Here is a 22,057-nt window from a genome sequence, read left to right as displayed (position 1 = left end):
TTTATTTCCCAGATTCCCTTTTGCTTCCCATCTAATTAAAATAAATAACAAAATAAGCCTTAAAAAGAAATAGAAAAAGAATAATTTAGGCATGTATTTATTTGTAGCAAAAAATATTACAGATATACACATATACTCACAAATAGAATTATGTAGATTTTTTAAAAAGCAGGGCAAAGAGAAAATAGAGAATAATTAAGTTGAAAGGAAAAGTTAGTATATGTAAATCCATGTCATAAACCTCTACAAGGTTCTTACACTGATTATATCAGCTGTCAGCTTCTCCCAAAGAGGGGGAAAGATGTTCAGTAAGTTATAAGACATAGAATTAGTTACTCAGGAGAAGTGAAGCTTTTTCTGGCACTTGGACCCATAGGGACTTCTAAAAGATGCCAGCAGACAGTTTTCTCAGCACTATTTCTGCTGTCAATACAAGTTTGTATCACACAGATTCTTATAAACAAGCTGGGGCCCTTATGACAAAGTACTGTTCAATGAAACTAGTGCTATAAGAGGTCAAAAATGCCTTATAAGTAAGCTTTTCTGTTATCAGGTTGATCCAGAGAAATTGCTTAGAAATTGGATAAATGCTTGGAGGTTGGATAGACTCATGTTCAAACCTTTCATGAATGTTGTATATTTTAATAAAAGTTGAGTAGCAGATAATTCAAGGTTGTCTTTTTGGTAAGAAGATGGAGTGAAGAATTCTGTTGGTCTTACTCTGAAGCATTTGGCCCTTTGTGTATCTAACAGCACAGAGAGGCATTCAGCCTTGCTCTAATTAACTTTTTAGTATCTTTAGAATATTAATTAGTATTTTTCACCAAGTATTTCCATGATTTTGAAAGCAGAAGAGTGGGAGGAAGAAAAATTCTTTGATACCCATTTCTTTTCCAACTCTGATTAGGCTTTTTCAGTATCCAAGTCTAAGAGGATTGGGGAGAGTCTGTGAACTCTCACAGGGAAAAGCAAAACAAAAATAACAAAATCTCTGCATTTGTAAGACTTTAACAGTTTCAGAAGTCATCATCCTCAAATTTAAAATAAGTTACTTGCAGGTGCCTGGGTGCCTCAGTTGTTAGGCGTCTGACTTTGGCTCAGGTCATGATCTCATGGTTTGTGACTTCAGAGTCCCACATCTGGTGAGCACAAACCCTGCTTTGGGTAAAAACATGAATCTGCTTTGGGTGTGCCCCGCTCCTCCCTCACTCCCTCCTTCTCCCTCTCTCTCTCTCTCTCTCTCTGACCCTTGCCCACTTGTGCCCCCCCCCAAAATAAAATAAAATAAAATAGGTTACTTGCTATTCTATATCCTCTTGCTTTTTAGTGTCTTAAATGTCTCTTTTCGTGCCTCCTTGCTTTGATTTCCAAAGGAAGGGGTTTACATTGATGAACCTTTCTTTTCAAACGCACGTTTAGAACCAGTAGCAAAGGTGTAGACCCTCATTTGGGGGTAATCTTTCAAATTTCTTCTGGATAGATCTCAAAGCCAGGCAAATTTAGAACAGTCTTTCCTCCAACAGAGATGTAGCAAATACTGCCCTCTACTGAGGGGATACGCAGGATGGCTTGACTATGTTAATGATCAAGTGCTAGTCTTCAGTTACTGATTTCAGTGAATTTGGTGGAATCATGTTGTTACTAATTACTTCATCATTACTGTATACATTCTTATTCAAATCATTATATTAAAAAATAGAAAACATAAGGGATGAAACATTTTAGCCTTGGCCACATACATTATTACCTCTGTCGTCTGTACAATCAGATATAATGTCTGAGGCATTAATAATAATGTTTAAATTTCCATTTGTTTTAAACCAGCTAATAAAATCTTTTTACCAGTGGGAAATTAGAAGGAGGTTGTTACCGTATTGTTTTCATAAATGAGTTTGTAAAATGCAGTAATGATGAAGTAATTAGTAAAAAAAAAAAAAAACAGGAAAAATGTGGAGATAACTTAAAAACACAGTGTTAGAAGAATGTGAAAAAGTAGGAAATCGTTAGCATCATCATCATTATTAAGAAGCACCACTGAATGTAAGCATCAATACAGCTCCAAGGAAATACATAAACATTTTGGTTTTCTGTGCTACAGGCTATAAATCAAATATTTTTGTGACAGTTGTTGGAGTTTATATTTCCTAAATGAACTGGAAGTATTCCTGGGAATAAACCCAGCGCAGTGCTTTTCATCCAGCAGGTACTCAATAGATCTGATTTGATGTGGTTTGTGTTTTAAGAAAGTTGTCAGTTCTGGAATCTCCAGATTTAGATATCTCCAGAATTTGGAGATTTATTACATACAGAAAGCTAGTCAAGTCAGAGTGAGGAAAGAGTGCAATCACCTCTGGTTTGCCACATAGATTTTTTTGTTGCCATTGTTATTATACACTCCATTAAAAATGACACGCACAACCCCAAGAGCACTGCATTAGCCCATCATTATCTCGAGGGGATAGAGAGTTTGCTAAAGATCCGGTAGATTTGGGGAGAACTAGCCTTCCTGCCATTGAGACTCTAAGTCAAGGAGTAAATCTTTCCCTCAGCACACCAGAGAACATTTTCTGAAGTAGAGTGTGTAAGAGATGGTAGTATTTTCTGGAATAGTGAGCTATTTCCCAGTTGAATGGTAGGGACTTCATATTAATGTGATTTCTCATATTAAGGTGCCGTATTACCAGTCTTGGGAAATTATGTACTCTACAAATACACACATTTCAGTGCTTTGTTTTTCTAGTTATTATCTTTATTGATTTGGTGTACATAGTTGTTTTAACAAATTCATATGATATTTTTAGTTTGTTTTGAAAAGGATACATTCATCCTAATTAAAGTGTTTTTTTCCCTATTAAAAAGCACTTTTCTTTAAGATATGATGTATTGTCATTTCTGTATACACAAAGCAAGATGCCATGCATACTTGTGTAATGAGGGGCTATCAGGGTAGCACTACAAGGAATTTATAAAGAGAAGTCTATACAGATAAAGAGTAACCCTTAGGACAATATAATCTAGACAGCGCTTGAAATAATAATCATCCTACTTGAGCTGAAATAATGGTGGCAGAGCAAGCATTAGCCAGGCAGAGAAAAAAGAAACTCAAGCTGACAGCTCATTCGTGTGTGCTGAAGTGGACCAACCGCTCATTGCAGGGCAGAAGGCAGCCTGGTGGTAACGCTCGTGCATTTCACACTGGTGTGGCTTTGAGAAAATCCCCGCTCCTGGCACCAGGGTCAAACCGAAGCAGACAGCTGTGCCGTTTCTCATACAGGAGAAAGAAGACAGCAGGCAAGCTCTTTATTCCTAAAAGTTTTTTAGAAAAACTGTGCTACATATAATCCAGCTGTATACTCCCAGTAATTAAGGAAAACAAATGCTCTTTGCAAACTCATTATAGATTTAAAGTTCTTTAGGTTTTCATCAGGTTTCCACAGAAACAAAGAGTTTGAAACAATAGTCGAGAATGCACAAACCATCGAATAAGTGGATTTTAATTGTTTCTGTTTAGAAAATTATTCAGATAGCCAGCCACATCAGAGACTATTAAACTTTTTAATTGCTCAGGTAAAAAGATGGAGAGTGCCATCATTATCTATCATAAGAAGAATCTGCATTAGATAATGCTACTTGAATTTTGAGCTAGAATAACATACTCAAGGATGCTACTAACTGAAGTGGCATTTAGTAGTCGAAAATAATCATATGCTTTAATTATTCATAGGACACAATGCATGAATTTATAATACTAATTATGGTTTCAAAAGGTGTCTTATGCTATGGTTTACTTACATAAGAGGATCAACTAATGCAAACAAAAGTATAAATACTTACAACTGCTATAGAGATCATGTGCATGCAATTTTGTGGTGTGTTAGGTCAAAAGAGTAGAGAAACGTATCTTTGTGTTTTGCGAAGTTCTTGTGAGAGTTGGTACAAAATTTGTATTTGTTAAGCATTCAGTAGTTACCATTGGTTCTGAAGAGGACTTGATGATCATGTGTTTACTTGTTCACTAGTCTTGTATTATGCAAGATCGTGTTCCCTGGGCTGGTAGGTGCCCCAGACACTTGGGTGGACAAGATAGTACTGACCCTCCTGGGACTCCCAGTCTCGTACAGTGGAGTAAATGAGGGTGGCAATTGCAGCTTTGAATAGATTTGTAACTCCTCAAGCTCTTTAGTATATGCATTTGTGGTAACTGTTTTACACATTCACTCTTCATGATTATTAGGGAAGAGAAGAGGCAGGGGATTAAATAACTGAAAAGCAGGGGCGCCTGGGTGGCTCACTTGGTTAAGTGTCTGACTTTGGTTCAGGTCATGATCTCACAGTTTGTGAGTTCGAGCCTCGTGTCGGGCTCTGTGCTAACAGCTCAGAGCCTGGAGCCTGCTTCGGATTCTGTGTCTCCTCCTCTCTCTGCCCCTCATGCTCATGCTCTGTCTTTCAATAAGATATAAACGTAAAATTTTTTTTTTAAACAGCTGAAAAACAAAACCAAAGAGTATACTTTGCAATCAGTAAAGATCTTCAACATTGTTTTGCTACATCATTCAGTTTTTACTCTTTTGTCATAATATATTTTGTTTCCCTTTTGGAAAATACAGAAAAATCTATAAAATAAAGAAGATCATAAAATATTATAAAATATAGACTTCTAAGTCTGTCACTATCTATAACAATTGTTAGCATTTTTACGTATTTAGTCTTTTTCTTACATATATATTTTGAGCAAAATAGGTACCTTAGTATAATTATAATTTTGAAGTATGAGTTTTTCACTTAGCTTTTTATCATAAGCATGTTTTCATATCATAAAATATGTTTCGTAAACATTATTATTTGTTGGCAATATGTTCCATTATGTCAACATGCCGTAATTTATTGAGCCTTTCCTCTGTTGTTTTATTTTAAAGTTGCTTTTAGTTCACATAGTTATAAATAATCCTGTATATAGCATTTGGTTGGATTTCTGGTCACTTCCTGTAGATTGATTTCTAGAAACAGAATGATTGGGTCAAGTCGATGACTTCTTTTAGGGCTCTTAATACAATCCAACAAAATATTTTTGGAGCATCTGAACTAATTTACTCTCTTAGCAGCAATGGATGTCTCATTACCTACTTGCCAGCAGTGAGTAGTATAATTTATTTTTCTTTGCAAAATTGCTATATGAAAAATGATATATCATTCTTATTTTGTCTTTCTTTGGTTACTAGTGAGCTTGACTATATTTTTCATTTGTTTATTAGCCTCTTCGACTTTGCTTTTAGTTCAGGAATTATGTATTCGTATCCTGTGTCCATTTTTCTGTTGGAATGCTCTTATAATTTTAGTTTCATTGCAGTCAGTCTTATCTCTCTCAGTTGCCTTTTTCATGCCAGCTTTTTTTCTCTCTGTGACTTTCTGTTTTTATTTGATTGGTCCATGTCTTCTGGTATTCTATTGGGATGCCACATAATTTTCTAGCTTTTTTTCCTTCTAGCTCTTGTATACAGTTAATCACCAAGTTTTATTTTTAGACATGAGTTCTGTGCTACACCATAAAAATGCCATAATTGATTAAGAAAAATAAATGAACATAAAACAAATGACAGTATGTGTCTTTACATATCCTCATCACTTATGTAAGACCAATCTTGCTACAAAAGCTAGACATACTTTTCTACGTGTGCTGGACTTGCTAAGGACTTTTAAAATATGGGCTTTTCCTAGTAAACCTCTCTGTAGCAAGTATAGTGTTTCAGTTAGCTATTGCTACATAACAAATCACCCCCAAAATTCAGTAGCTTAAAAAAATAAGCCTTTATTATTGCTCTCTAATCTACAGGCTTAGCTGGAAAGTTCTTTTAATATATTTTGGATTCACTTATGCATCTGCAGTCAGCTTTGCTGATCTTGGTTGGGTTCTCTCATCTACTACGGGCAGGTGGGGCAGCAGGCTGGAGGCTGGCCTCAGCTGCTTTCTCAGCTTAGACAGTTGGCTCTTCTTCTTATGTTCTCTTCTTCTTCGGGAGTCCAGCCCAGCTGTTGCAACAGAATGAGCAGAAGTGTGCAAAGCCTCTTGAGACCTAAGCTCAGAACTGGAAAATTGTGACTTTTGCCTCATTCTGTTGGTTGTGGTAAATACAAGTCTGGCCCAGATTGAGGAGTTGGGCAGACAGATGCTAAGACATGGAAGAGATCGAAAGTCACAATCTAAAGAGTGTAGACAAGGAGGCAAGAACAATTGGAACCATTATCATAATTAGACTACCCCACAAAGGCATTCTTTATTTCTCCAAAAATATATTAAATGGGTTTAAACTGAAAATTTTTTAAGAGAATTTTTAAGTTGCACTTGAATGCCCCAAGCATATTTAAATACCGAATACTAGGGGAAGTAAGGGTGAGTAGTCCTGTGGCAGCATACCATTTGGAGGGTGCACAGGGCTAGATGAGCTAATTTGTCAGCATCTATATGTGTTTCGATGAAAGTGTTTACTAAATTTCTGTTATATAATCAGAAGAAAAATAAACTTACAGACATATTTAAAATGCATCAAATATTAAATTTGAACAAAACTTTAACATCTTTTCAAATTTGTAATGAGAAAAGTTGCCTCCATTAATATAACTTTTTAAAAATCAGCTTTGGGGGTGCCTGGGTGGCTCAGTCGGTTAAGCATCCGACTTCAGCTCAGGTCATGATCTCACAGTTCATGAGTTCAAGCCCCACATCGGGCTCTGTGCTGACAGCTCAGAGCCTGGAGCCTGCTTCAGAGTCTGTGTCTCCCTCTCTCTCTGCCCCTCCCCCTCTCATGCTCTGTCTCTCTCTGTCTCAAAAATAAATAAAAACATTAAAAAATTTTTAAAAATAAATAAAAACCAGCTTTGATTTGAAATGGATAAGTGCAGTTCCTGATTAAAAAATTTTAATGATAATCTGAAGAAAACTTGAAGAGAAATTTTTGATAGTGACCATCTTGTGTGAAGAAGAATCCTTATCCACCTAGGAAATGTGAGAAAGTCTTCCACTTCCAATAATGGTGGACTCTGTCAGTAATTTGCACTGATCCTGTCATTAGGATGATGAAGGAAGATGGATGAAATAAGAATTAGGATAAGCTAGCTGCTGAAACAACCCCAAATCTCAGAGGCTGAACAAATGAACGTGTATTTCTTGCTCATATCACCACCCAGTGTAAGTTGGCCAGGACACTGCTCCATGTGGTCCTTCACGGAACCAGACTTTGTCCCTGTTGTGCTTCCACCCCTCCTTCGAGTCCTCAGAGCTCTCTGTTCAGCATGCAGGTAAGTCAAGGCAGTGAGGATCCTGTGGGCCAGATCTAGAAGCCATGCAGATCACTTTCCTTTACATTCCACTGGCCTTAACCTGATCACACGGCCACACCTAAGTGCAAGAGAGTCTGGGGAATAGTGTCTAGCTGGGTGCCCAGGAAGATGAGGAAAACATGGATAGTGGTGAGTGCTAGCAATCTTTAAAAAAAAATGAGCTGAGTTGAACTGAGCTTACTTTTTTTTTTTTTAATTTTTTTTTTTTCAACGTTTATTTATTTTTGGGACAGAGAGAGACAGAGCATGAACGGGAGAGGGTCAGAGAGAGAGGGAGACACAGAATCGGAAACAGGCTCCAGGCTCTGAGCCATCAGCCCAGAGCCCAACGCGGGGCTCGAACTCATGGACCGCGAGATCGTGACCTGGCTGAAGTTGGACGCCCAACCGACTGCGCCACCCAGGCGCCCCAAACTGAGCTTACTTTTGGCAGCCTCACTGATTCAGCAGGACAAAAGTCAGAGTTTAGGACCAGCTCAGGATGGGGACCTAGTAAACTACCCCCACTTTGGATGGAACCTTGAAGGACTGAATGCTAGGAATAAGTGTGAACTAGAAGTCAACTAGCTCTCTCGTGGACTTCGGTCAAATTCAGTGAGCCAAGTGACTCAGAATACTTCAAGCCTCGAACTTGGCTTTATTTCTATGAGTGTTTTTTTTCCCCAAGATATACGAAGATACACAAAGCAAACATATGAGGAGACAAGACACTGTGGATGTGAACAAGAACAAGAACAAATGATAGAATTAGGAACTCCAGATATTGGAATTATGAGTCTCTATTTTAAACAACTAACCTTACATATTCAAAGAGGTTTTTTTTAATAGGCTTGGAAATTTAAGTGTAGGGATCTAGAAAGGTACATTGGCTTTGGAAAGAACCAATAGAAATTCTAGACCTATAAAGTACAATAACCAAAACAACTCAATGGATGAGTTTAAGAGCAAATAAACCAGAGCTAAAGAGAAATATAGTGGACTAGAATATGGGTCAGAGGAAGCTATCCACGGTGAGTCATGAAGAACTGAAAAAGGGAAAATACAAAATAAAGGATAAAAGCAATGGAGAATATGAAGTTTAGCTTAGGTTCTCTTAGAGTACCAGAAGGAGAAGAATGATGGAGCATGGAGCAGAGGCAATATACATGTACAGATGGACTAGATGTTGTCTGACATTTATGGAGAAAAGGAATACAGCACATTCATCATCAAGCTTGCATGGAGAAAATTTGCTCAAATTAAAACATGACATAAATGGAAATATATCAATCTGGGCTGTGACAAAATGGATTTTGACATCACTAGGCCTTTGATCAGGGAACTCTGGCGCTTGGCCGCAAAAGCTAAACGTGAACTATTGGGAGATGCTACCATTCACCTCATCCCCTCTGTCTGGTTTTCCTAGTGTGAAGAACATAACTATATAACTAAAGTCAAATTTCACCCCAAATATGAAATCCCTTATCCTTTTGTCAGACTGTACAGGAGAAAATATATGTTCAGCCTTATGTTTTATTTTCTTTTTAAATGTCCCTGAAAAAATAATACTTCCATGATGAAGAAAACCTTGGGGGAAAAAATGTCCATGAAAAAACTGATATTATGATCTCACACATATGAGATAGGGTATAAGATGCCAATTATAAAAAATGACCCCCCACCAGAAATACTACTTTTGTTATTTAAAAGTAACACAGTTCATGGGGCAGGGATGGGGGGAGATCAAAAAGGTATAACAAAATTAATCTTTGATTCCACCACCCAAAGATAACCACTGTTAACATTTTGATCTATATCTTTCTAGACTTTCCCTACATACATACTAAGATATACAACAAAGGCTTGCCTTGGGAATGGGGAATTTGGGCCAACTAAGAAAGAATAGGAGTTTTTTTGTAGGTGGTTCAATTATTTTGGAGACAAATGGGTATAAAAGAAAGAATAAGTCTGCTCCTTGGGCTGTGTTGTGTTTTATTCACACATTCATTTGCTAATTCATTCAGTAAGTATTAAGCACTTCCTATGTGCCATGGTGCCATGTGCTGGGGGTAGGCACTCTTCATTCTGTGGGCCTGGTGCCTTCCCCCACCTGTAGTGCTAATGGTATTACCAAAAAAGTGGGAGGGGGCTGGCCTGAGACATGCTATTTTTGTCATCTGTAAATATGACTTCATGGAGCGCTAATGTGCCTGGCTGACAGAGACCGCAGCTTTTACTTCCTGAGTGCAAAGGCAGAAGCAAACTGGAGTCAGCCGAACTATTCACTTGTTTGGGCTCCCTGGCCTCATGAGCTCAGGAAAAGGTTATTTGATAGTTACTAGAAGAGTAGCTACTATTCATTAAATATCTGTTGTATGCCACATAGGTACTGTGCAGATACCATTTCATTTGCTTTTCATGTGACCTCTTAAAATTAATTTAAAATTATATTAATAAATTAATAAAATAAATGTGCTTTTCACATGACCACTTTAATAACTAACATTTATTGAGCACTTACTATGTGACGGCCACTGTTAGAAGATTTTACACGCAGTCAGTACAGCGAAGCTTCAGCACAAACCTGTGAGACATGTCCTGCTATGATCCCCAGTTTACAGATGAGGAGATGGAAGTTCAGAGACACTTGCTCAAGGTCGCGTGACTGGATGTGACCAACGATTCCAAAGTATAAAGTATGTTTTTGCCCACAACTTTAACTTATTTTATTAATGAAAAATCGCATTTCTGAGTAATAAAAAAACAAACAAACCCATCTCTCACCAAAATCAATTCTGAGAGTTTATCACTTCTTGGATACTTCAACATTGAATCTAGTATAAGAAAACACTCTTTACTAAAGATTTCACATTTTAGATTAATATTAATCTAATGTTGGAGCTGATTTCCTTGGTTAATGATGTCCTCCTTCAATTAATACATTTCATTCTTAGGTTTTATTTATTTACTTATTTATTATTATTTTATGTTTATTTATTTATTTTTTGAGAGAGAAATAGAGACAGAGACAGAGAATCCCAAGCAGGCCCCGCACTGTCAGCACAGAGCCCCACGCAGGGCTTGAACTCAGGAACCATGAGATCATGACCTGAACCGAAATCCAGAGTCGGGTGCTTAATTGAGTCACCCAGGCGCCCTTCTTCTTATATATACATTATATATATATATATATATATATATATATATATATATACATACACACACACACACAACACACACATATGTGTGTGTGTGTATGTATATATATATTTTTTTTTTAGTGTTTATTTTTTTTTATTTTTGAGAAAGAGAGACAACGTGCAAGCGGGGGAGGGGCAGAGAGAGAGGAAGACACAGAATCTGAAGCAGGGTCCAGACTCTGAGGTGACAGCACAGAACCTGATGCAGGGCTCAAACTCACAAACTGAACTCATGGACCAGAAGTCAGAGGCTTAACTGAACTGAGCCACCCAGGTGCCCCTCTTTTTATGCTTTTAAAGAAAAAATTATATTGTTACCTCTCTGCAGCCTAAGTTGGGATTTCTTTGTCAGTGAATAACCTTTACTAGTTTTAATGTTTTTTGTGGTGGTGGTGGTAGTGGTAGTAAAATAATATATAATATAAAATTTGCCTTTTTTTTTTTTTTGGCCATTTAACCATTTTTAAGAGTGAAGTTCAGTGGCATTAAGTCCATTCGCGCTGTTGTGCAGCCCCCACCACGGTTCATCTCTAGAACACTTTCATATTCCCAGACTGAAACTCAGTATCCATTAAACAGTCACTCCCCAGTGCCCACTGTTTTGTTTTTTTTTTAACCATTGTTTTAAACTGTATAAAGCTTAATTTTCTTTACATGAATGAGCATGTAATTTTTTAGGGATATGATATTTGCTAATATAATGGCAAATGTAGAACCTACTGACAAAGGTATATAATTTGTAAAAATAGCTGAGTGGGCAAAATTCTGATTTTCAGTTGCCCTAGGCACTCCAGTGCACTTCTGATGATGATTTTCCTTGGGCATGTAGTTATACTGATAGAAATCACATCCGTGCATAAAGAACGAGTTTAATTATACATAACTACATACCTAAGATGAGGTTTTACATTTTTTTACATATACTTTCTGATTTACAAAAGATGAGACACTAAATTCTCACTGATCTTAAAAAAGTAGCGTGTCACCCTCAGAGCGAGTGTCCTATTGTATGAGTTACACGCTGTATCTTGCCTTCCCCCTCCCCCTTTAGGGAATTGTTTTCCTTCTAGGGGATTCCACAGGCTCATTTGGTCCCTGCTGTGACTCTGAGGACTGGCAAATGCACAAAGACTGATTTAGGGGTTTGGATATGGTGGATGGGGGAGCAACGCTAACTGGTCCTATTTAGAGCGACACTTTACATCCTCAACTCGTCTGTATTGAGCCTAATCATTTGAGCTCAAGATAATAAAAATAAAAAGCAGCCAAAGTGATTTGAGTGCTAATGTATGCCCTAGGCACTGTGGTAAATGCTTTGCCTGTATTATTTTGTGTCATCTTCACAATCCTGTGAGATAGGAATCAAACTCCCATCTATAGATGGGAAAACTAAAGGAAGAGAGGGTGCCTGGGTGGCTCAGTCAGATCATCTGACTCTTGACCACAGCTCAGGTCATGATCTCATGGGTTTGTGAGATCAGGCTCTGCGCTTACAGCATGAAGGAGTTCTTGGGATTCTCTCTCCCTCTCTCTCTGTCCCTCCCCGCTTGCTTACTCTTTCTCTCTCTCTCTCTCTCAAAATAAACATTAAAAAAAAAAAAAAACTAAAGGAAGAGAAAGATTAGGTAGCTTGCCAAAGGTGCACAGTTAATAAGTAACACACTGAGTATTCACTCCTGGTTCTTAACAACAGGCTTGACAGCAGGGTTCCCTTGAAGACAGCCAAGGTTAAACAAACCAACAACCCCACAGTAGAGTCCCTATATGGCCAAGTGAGTTGGGGAGCCTCAGCTAAGGCCAGGCACTGGGTCTGGAGGTAAAGGCTGTCCAGCCAGGGAAGGAAATGGGAAAGGCAAGGGTCCCCTCTTCCAGCCCCATTTGGTACCTGGTTGGTGAGAGGAGATGTGGAGAAGGGACATCTCTAAGCAGATTTCCAAAGGAGCCAGGACATTCTTTGTGCTTCTTTGTGCCCTGTCTCCAGTCTCGTGCCCCTTTGCTCAGGGTCTCATAATTGCTGCATGCTTTTTTTTTTTTTTTAAGTTTATTCATTTATTTTTGAGAGAGCAAGAGAATGCATGAGTGGGGGAAGAGAGAGAGAGAGAGAGAGAGAATCTCACACATTGTCAGTGTGGAACCTGACTCAAGGCTTGATCTAATGAACTGTGAGATCATGACCTGAGCCGAAGTCAGACGCTCAACCAGCTGAGCCACCCAGGCGCCCCAACTGCTGCATCCTTCTTAGAAGCTGCTCTCGCTTGGGGCGCCTGGGTGGCGCAGTCGGTTAAGCGTCCGACTTCAGCCAGGTCACGATCTCGCGGTCCGTGAGTTCGAGCCCCGCGTCGGGCTCTGGGCTGGTGGCTCAGAGCCTGGAGCCTGTTTCCGATTCTGTGTCTCCCTCTCTCTCTGCCCCTCCCCCGTTCATGCTCTGTCTCTCTCTGTCCCAAAAATAAATAAACGTTGAAAAAAAAAAAATTTAAAAAAAAAAAAAAAAAAAAAAAAGAAGCTGCTCTCGCTTGAGGGAACCACTTCCCCAGAGCTTCACTCTCTGATTTACTCTCACCTCCCCACACTTCCGTGAGAGGTCTACTTTCCTGAGTGACTGGATTCAGCTGGTTGCCGGGAGAGTATAGGCTTAAATAGATGGGCTCTGTAGTGGAAATGACTGTCTCTCCTTGTCACAAGTCCCTAATTCTCCCAGGAACATAGTCATACCTGCATTTCTGGAAGAAGTTTTGATGCAAATAACTCAAGGAAGGGAGAGGTTTTTGGACAGGGTGGAGTGTTGGTGGATTCTGCCCGAAATTGAGAGGCTTCACAGCCTGTGTCCCAAGATGTGTTTGCAGATAGTTTTCACGATTTTCATGAGCTAAATTCATGTTTCAGGAAGAAGTGCCTTACGTTATAGGTGAAGCCTTTGTGAATAATTTTGTGAGCCTTGAGTGTTGGACCCTCCTCACATTAAGAGGGAACATGTTCCTCCAACTTATGCTCAAGGTCTCTGTCTGCTTCTGGTGAGGAAACCCTCTAGTATCTCCTATAGAAGCTGGCAGTGTTCACTATCTTGCTCTTGAACACTTGTACTTGAAATTCAATGGAAGATTTTTTCTGATGATTTTTTTATTATTATTTTAATATTTAATTATTTTTGAGAGAGAGAGAGCATGAGCAGGGGAGAGGCAGAGAGAGAGGGAGACACAGAATCCGAAGCAGGCTCCAGGCTCCGAGCTGTCAGCACAGAGCCCGATGCGGGGCTGGAACTCACAAGCTGTGAGATCATGACCTGAGCTAAAGTTGGATGCTTAACTGACTGAGCCACCCAGAGGCCCCATTTTCTGATGATTTCATACTGAAGCATAGTCTGTATTTCAAAATGGTGACATCAGAGGTGGCTTGTCATTGTAAGATAGCGCCATTTAGTGGTAGTGACAGTTTGCGGTTGAGCCATAAGAAGGATTTGTTGGGACACGTTTACAGTTATGTCATAGAAATAAAAAAAGTGAAGGCTGAGTTTAAGACAGGGACCTACAACCTAACAACTGAGGCAGCTCAAGATACTCTTTCACTCCTCACCACACTCTGTCCTCTCTCCTGCCCCTTTCCTCCATCGCTATTACAGTTTCGGTAGACACTGCTCTTCACCTGCTGTGAAAACTGCTCCATTTGGTCAGGTTACCCCAAACCACCCCCTAGATCCGACTGCAACCAGAAAAGGAGGTGTTTTCAAATTAAGGCAGGGCAACCAGAATTGGCTTTAGGTTTCTAGTCTTTATTTCATTTTAATTACAGCCACTTGGAGCTAGTGACTATCTGGAACTGTCAAAGAATTTCGATACAGTATTTTTACGAAACATTCCACAATTTACGCTGGCCAAGAGGACGCAAGCTCGAAGATTCATAACTCTCATTGATAACTTCTATGATTTCAAGGTAAGGATGTAGTGCATTTTCTCAAGACTAAACATTTTGAACTGTGGAGCCAGCTTGCCTGGGCTGGAATCCTGGTTTATTCTCTGTGCCTCAGTATCCTCCTCTGCAAATTGGGGATAATAGGATTTGCCTCAGAGGATTGTTGTTGTTGAGGGCAAAATAAGCTAATCCATGAAGAACACTTAAAACGTTGTTTTGGTTGTTTTGAGGATTAAATGAGCATGTAAGGCAACTCGAATATCATGTGGCATTTGAGGGCAGGAGGAAAGTACCAGAATCCACTAGGAGGGAGAGGTGAGATTTTAATGTTTCATTAATTCATTCATTCAGCAACCTTTTTCATGCTAAGCAGTGCTAAATGCTAGAAATTCAATGACAGGCGAAGCCAGGTCTAGCGCCTGCCTTCATAGAGCTTATAGTCTAGTGTCAGAGAAACATTAATCAGACATCCACAGAGCTAAATGTGAAGTCACCACTGAGGACTGATCTCTTGGAAGGAGAGAGAGGAGTATGGTGCTCTGAGGGTCTGGGGGAGAGAAGGCTGATCTTTGGAGGTGGGGGGTGGGGGTGGACACAGGGAAGGCCTGCTGTGGACCGCCTACATCAGAATCCTCTGGGCTACCGAAGGCCCACATTCCAGAGCCCACCCTGTCCCCAGCCCAGCAAATGAGCCCTAATCCCAGGGCTGTTCATCTGCAGATTCACAAGCTCCTCCACCGCTCCTTATAAATAAATGCTGGAGAAGCGATGGCTAAACTCCAGTGCAGGTTGAAAAGGGGTCACCAGGGGGCATGTTTGCAGCTTGCAGCAAAGGCCCTGTGGTAGGCCTGAGCACAAAGGGCAACCAGCCTGGCTCAGGCACGGTGCCGAGAGGACTCTGCCACAGTGAGTCACCTCAAAATGTGCCACACACTCCAATGGGGCCAGCATACACATGCTCAGCTAGACAGGAGAGGAAGGAAGCTAGGGGATCAAGTCCGGTCTCTTGTCTCCTGCATCACTTATCCAGACACCCTGCTCTGAAATAATCATGTGGGGTCCAGCATGAAGGGAGTGAGCCTGGAGGTGGCCCTCTGTTTCTAGAGGGCAATGCTTCAAGAAGAAAGTGGCAGAGGGGCATTAGTAGGTGGTTCTTAGAGTAAGAGGATTGATAAACTCTAACTTGTTCATGTTTCAGCTAGGAATAACTTAAGGAAAACATATGCCTCTCCCCCTGTCCTATCTCACCCCCCATTGTTTCACTTCTTAATTAATGGGAAAGAAGATTTCTGTGGCAATATGATGGAATACCAGAACCACTCTCCTAACATTTGCTTTAACTATATATCACACATGTAGGGCTGATATTCTTTTTTAAGAGAATCATTGAAATTCTCTTATTTCAGAAGTTGGGAGCGCTAAACAGACATTATTCTAGAATGTATTCATGGAAATTTGTGAAATCAGAGTATTCCTGTCTCAATGATGAAAGAAGTGTCATTTGTGATTAAAAAGAATTTGTAAGAGGAGGTAGGAGACCGTCTGGAGATGGAAAAACTAGTCCCAATGTCAATACATTATTTTCAAGTATTGATATCGTTGTTTAAATAATGATTTTTTATTTTCTTTTTTTTTTTTTTTAATTTTTTTTTCAACGTTTATTTATTTTTGGGACAGAGAGAGACAGAGCATGAACAGGGGAGGGGCAGAGAGAGAGGGAGACACAGAATCGGAAACAGGCTCCAGGCTCCAAGCCATCAGCCCAGAGCCCGACGCGGGGCTCGAACTCAAGGACCGAGAGATCGTGACCTGGCTGAAGTCAGACGCTTAACCGACTGCGCCACCCAGGCGCCCCAAATAATGATTTTTTAAAGGATAGCTGTGAATCCTGAAAACAAATTCAGGACTTGTTAAGCATCAAGAAGAGTATGTATTATCTTTAAATTTGTGGACATAGAGTTTATAAAGATATAAAAGCTGTTTCCAATATATGGTCACATATGCACACTCAAACACGTAATCAACAAATATTAATGCCAAGCTTAGTCTTTTTGAAGAATGTCTTAGTGTAGGATGCTGATATAAATGTAGGTTCTAGAAATTCAGGGTGTAATTAGAGTAGCAATGCATTGAACTTAGCAGTCACCTCTGCAAGGAGCATCTTTGATGTACACAGAGACGGGCTCCAACCAGCCAGGTGTAAATGTCAACATCAAGGTGTAACCGAAAGACCACTGGACTTCAGATTGGGAGACCTGAGCTGGCATCACGAAAATCTTTGCTTCCTACTTTACGGGATATTACAAGCTGTAAGGAAATATTTAGAAACGTACTATGCAGTTTAAAAATACCACTTTAAAGAAACACAAACTATTAGGAAGAATACAGATGTTCTAAAAGCGAACATCTGAACTCCCTGTAATGACAAACACAATTTTATTTCATGAGAGATTTGCTCTTACTTTCGAGTTGTGACATGTAAGGAGTCATACCATTTCCTCATTCTCCTCTCTTTCAGGTGCGCATAATTTGTTCTGCATCGACTCCTATATCAAGCTTATTTTTGCATCAACATCATGACAGTGAGTTGGAGCATAGCAGAATACTGATGGATGACTTGGGGCTGAGCCAGGTAGGCAATATTAACATAATCTCTTTTTATTATAAAACAGCCTAATTGTTTTGGGTTTTATACGTGGCTACATTTTGAAGAAGGAATGCGATACGTATTTAACTATTGACTTGCTGCTTTCTTCTAAAGCCATTATAGCAGACTTTCTCTCAATGTCACTAAAGTAGAGAATAAACTCTTAGGGTGGAAGGAATCTTCATGATCATTTTTTGCATATAACGAAAACGAAGACCAGAGAAGGGGACCAGTGGGCCTGTGATCATCCTGCTGACTAATGGTGGGCAGGCCAGAAGCTGGACACCAGGGCACCTGTGTCTGGTGCTGGGCTCATTCTGCTACACCATGCTGCCTTTTTCTTTTTTTTTTTTTTTTAATTTTTTTCCATGTTTTTATTTTTTGTTTTTGAGACAGAGAGAGACAGAGCATGAGCAGGGGAGGGGCAGAGAGAGAGCAAGACACAGAATCCAAAGCAGACTCCAGGCTCCGAGCTGTCAGCACAGAGCCCGACATGGGGCTTGAACCCACGGACCGTGAGATCATGACCTGAGCCGAAGTCAGACGCCCAACTGACTGAGCCACCCAGGCGCCCCACCATGCTGCCTTTTGTAGATATTCTTCGTGTCTACTGGACTTGTAGAGTGCAAGATACAGTATCCAAGCATGCAGGCTGACTATTCCAGGACCGTAGAGTGCCTGGCAAGACCCTTGGTTTAAAAAGAAGTCCATCTTTCATCTCCCAACACCTATTCCATAAACATGCTATAGAGAACCAGCCAGTGCTGGCTCAGTCCTCCTGGAGCTTGGGGTCTGGTGATTCACCCCAGGCCAACCTAAAGTGATTTTACATTTCCTTATTCTGTATGAACATTACAGGGGATATTTCTCAACAGTTGAAATATTAGTCAAAATTTTAAAGCTATCCATAAACAATAATCTCCAGAATGAGGGGAGCCCATTCTTCCAACCCCAGAGTTGAAAGACCATCTGGAGTGAGGAAACATTTCCTTATTGACCCAAGTAGAAATTATGCAATCTTAGGAGTTTGGGGAAATGAGGCCTATAATTCATTAAAAGGTGAACTTCTGGGGCACCTGGGTGGCTCAGTCAGTTAAGTGTCTGACTTTGGCTCAGGTCATGATCTCACGTTTGTGAGTTTGAGCCCCATGTCAGGGTTTGCGCTGACAGCTCAGAGCCTGGATCCTGCTTCGAATTCTGTGTCTCCCTCTCTCTTTGCCCCTCCCCTGCTCATGCTTTGTGTCTCTCTTTTTCTCAAAAGAGAAATAAACATTAAAATGTTTAATAATTTTTAAATAATTATTAAAATGTAATAATAAATAAACATTAAAAATTTAAAAAAAAAAAGAAGAAGGTGAACTTTCAGGACACTTGGGTGGCTCAGTCAGTTAAGTGTCTGACTTTTGCTCAGGTCATGATCTCACGGTTCGTGAATTTGAGCCCCACATTGGGCTCTGTCCTGACAGCTCAGAGCCTGGAGCCTGCTTTGGATTCTGTGTCTCCATCTTTCTCTGCCCTTGCCCACTCATGCTGTCTCTCTCAAAAAATAAATAAACATTAAGAAAATAAAATTAAAAAATAAATTTTGAATATTTTTTTTAAAAGTGAACTTTCAAAATATGACTGCTTAAACCTATGTGTAAAAATAAATAGCTACTTATGAATCTATATGCTAAGAACTTTCAAAATGGTGGTTTCTTTAAGAACGATACGTGTATCCAAATAATATCTTTTACTGTTTGAAAAAATACACTGGAGGGGCTATATCATCTCAGTTTCTAAAGTTTTTTAAATCATTGGCGCTTCAGTTTTTCTCCCTAGGATCAGGGTTCACATCTAGGGTAAAGTAAGCTCAACATGTGGGGCCAATAATCTATGAAGGAATGAGGGCTTTGGACCACAGGGTCATGCAGTTTTGCAGTAGGTCAGCCAGGAATACGTGGACTAAGGAGTCAAGAAGTTTTCTCTGAAGAAATGTGGTAGAAACCCCTAAGGAAAGAGACACAATTTCTCTTTCTCACTTACTGGCCACAAGCCCATGTTGCTATCACCAGTCCCAGGCTGTTTGCTGCCCTCACTGAGGGATCCCCGACTTAACCGTGGTTGGTGGGATCACAAAATGTCCCAGCAGCTCAAGACCAAAGGGCAGCTCTGCCTTCCCAAAGTAGGCTTCCAGGCCACTCTCTAGGCCCACAGGGGACCTCTGTGTCAGCCCATTAGGAAAAGGTTCTGCAGGAGTTTATCCTCAGGGCCTCTGGTTGGGAATGTGGCCCTGCCTGTGACGCTTCAGAGGGACGTGTCAGCCTCTTCCAAACTTGCCAGAACTGCCGTGTTTTGGGCATTACTTCCTTCTGGTGTGCACTTTTGGAGACAGAATTCTTTTCTGTCTGACGTGTCCTTTCTTCAGATTCTGCAGAAAACTTTCATCGTGCAAAAACTTTCTTCATGCAAAAATGTTCATATTTGGATTTTGGGGCATTGTTTCAGCTTTAATTATTCTTCTTATGTTTTGCCTATCATTTTCTCCCTGGTAATTTGTTCTGTCCATTGATTATTGGCTTAAATTAGTGGATTCTCTAGTATCCAGAGAGATTATTATATATGAAAAGAGATTATTATATATGAAAAAAAAGTGTATGAAACATTTTAAAATCTAAATCAAAAAAAGTAAACCTAAAAAGTTGTTTTAACCCTGTACTTAGTTTTGTAAATCTTCATTTGTGGTAGTTTTAATTGGTGCTGGGTTGTTTCCTTTGTTTTGTTTTGTTTTGTGTTTTGGTAACCAGGATTCAGCAGAAGGACTTTCCATGTTTACCGGAGAAGAGGAAATCTTTGCGTTTCAGCGCACGATTTCCCGGCTCACAGAAATGCAGACTGAGCAGTACTGGAATGAAGGGGACAGAGGCAAGAAGTAACCGTGACTTTTTCATGAATAAAACTCAGGACAGATGATCACGGCGGGGAGAACTCTTCATTATGGAACTTGAAGGAATCGTTTTCTCATCGTTAATTATGCATTTTGTCCTCTGGACCATTTTTATCTAAAATTTCTCTCAGAGATGTAGTAGTGGATTCGTAAGTCAAAGCCATTTTTGTAGGTTTACTTTTTGCCTATTTATTTGGCTTTATTTCTGCACCACAAAATTAAAATCATCACCCCTGAAGATTAATGTAGGACCAGACCTTTTGGTTTTGTATTAAGCCACTTGAATGATCCTTAAACACACACACACACACACACACACACACACACACACACACGCGGTTACATGCGGTGTCATTATGGAAATCTCCGGCTTTGGCTACATAGTAGCCTCATGATACAAATGCATCTTTTATGAGAGGGGAGAAAAACCCCTATATTTCAATTCAAAGCCAAGAAACTTTCTGATCTTATTATAAACTAAAGAGAATAACATTTTAGAATATGGGCTTATATGTGTGATTTTGGGGGGCCAAGAATGATACTAAATCTCCCAGGCCTTCAGGATTCCTCACAACCGAGGGTATGTTTTTTGACCTGCTATCAGGCTTGGCAGAGGCAGGACCAGATCTTCAGTGGACACGAAGTTGCCCCAAAAAAATTGAGGATGACACCATAGAATAAGGAGCGAGGGTGTCAAATTCTAACCCGCAGGCAGATCCCCCAAGTCTGACTGCCAGTAGAGGAATAGATGCCAGGAATAGGGGCCAGCGAGAGGGTGTCAGGAGGGGACAGAGTCCTGGGCACACAAAGTAGCAGAGCGGATTCCAGCTCATCTGACGCCAGCAGGACCCCAGTGGACGGGAGGCTCTGCCCAGCGCTCGGAAGCCTTTGGTCTGGCTGCCAAATGCCACTCCCCACTCTCGCCTCTGCTTCTGTGGTGAGATGGACTTAACTGTAAATGGGAAGGAACACTGATGAACCTGCTTAAATAAAATCTGACTTGTCCTTCATCGAGGTCTTTCCTTCCTTCATTCAAGTACAACCTGACTTTGCTATTATCCCAGAAGGGATCTGAGTTGAGGCTGTTAATAGGATCTAAATCCCTCTTCCAGGAAAAAAGAGAAAAGGAAAACTGCGAAATCTATAACATATTGTGAAAATCAAATACGTGGGGGGAGTAGGCACAGTTCAAATGATTACGGTTGTCAACACAAGCCCTTTTGAATCTTTTGAATTTATACGTGAATCTATCCACATGGGTCTATTTTGGACATTAACCTAAGTCAAGCAGATAGATGGATAGGGTACCCAAGTATAGAGAGAAGTTTAAATCAAGGATCCTGAAGATTAACTGTGGGTTTAAAAACATTAAAAGTTTTTTATTTCTGGGGTGCCTGGGTGGCTCAGTCATTTAAGCGTCTGACTTCAGCTCAGGTCACGATCTCATGGTTTGTGAGTTCGAGCCCCACGTCGGATTCTGTGCTGACAGCTCAGAGCCTGGAGCCTGCTTCGGATTCTGTGTCTCCCTCTCTCTCTGCCTCTCCCCTGCTCGCACTCTGTTTATCTCTCTCAAAAATAAATAAACATTAAAAAAACATTAAACTTTTTTAAAATTGAAGTATAGTCACACAGTGTTGCATTAGTTTCAAGTGTACGTGATTCCACAAGTCCGTACATTATGCTGTGCTCACCACAAGTGTAGTTATCATACAACGCTATTACAGTACCATTGACTATATTCCCTATGCTGTACCTTTTATCCCTGTGACTTATTCATTCCATAACTGGAACCCTCTCTCTTCCATTTCCCTTCACCCATTCTGCCCATCCCCCCAGCCTCCTCTTCCCTGGAAACCATCAGTTTGTTCTCTGTACTTGTGGGTTTGTTTCTGCTCTTTGTTTGTTTTGTTTTTTAAATTCCATGTGTGAGTGAAATCGTATGATATTTGCCCTTTTCCATCTGACTTACTTCGCCAGCATAATACTCTCTAGGTCTATCCGTGTTGCTGCAAATGGAAAGATCTCACCCTTCTTTATGGCTAAGTGTAAAAATATCTTCATTGA

General features: G+C 40.1%; 1 protein-coding gene across 1 annotated transcript in view; it reads left to right on the top strand.

Moving 5' to 3' along the window:
- AFG1L (AFG1 like ATPase) overlaps positions 1-21,377 on the top strand; it is a 201,989-nt gene extending 180,612 nt beyond the window's left edge. Inside the window, exons 12-14 of the mRNA XM_047102407.1 lie at positions 14,301-14,441; positions 16,939-17,052; positions 19,854-21,377. Of these exons, the coding sequence (XP_046958363.1) occupies positions 14,301-14,441; positions 16,939-17,052; positions 19,854-19,982 (384 nt within the window). The 3' untranslated portion in view covers positions 19,983-21,377. The remainder of the gene's footprint in view (positions 1-14,300; positions 14,442-16,938; positions 17,053-19,853) is intronic.
- The last annotated feature ends 680 nt before the right edge of the window (positions 21,378-22,057 follow it).

This window comes from Lynx rufus, unplaced genomic scaffold (assembly GCF_022079265.1).
Source record: "Lynx rufus isolate CCGP_SWC_20201006 ecotype Redwood Valley unplaced genomic scaffold, mLynRuf1.p SCAF_6, whole genome shotgun sequence".
Taxonomy (NCBI): Eukaryota; Metazoa; Chordata; class Mammalia; order Carnivora; family Felidae; genus Lynx; species Lynx rufus.
Note: the sequence above shows the minus strand (reverse complement) of the source record. Positions and strands in the feature narration are given on the sequence as shown.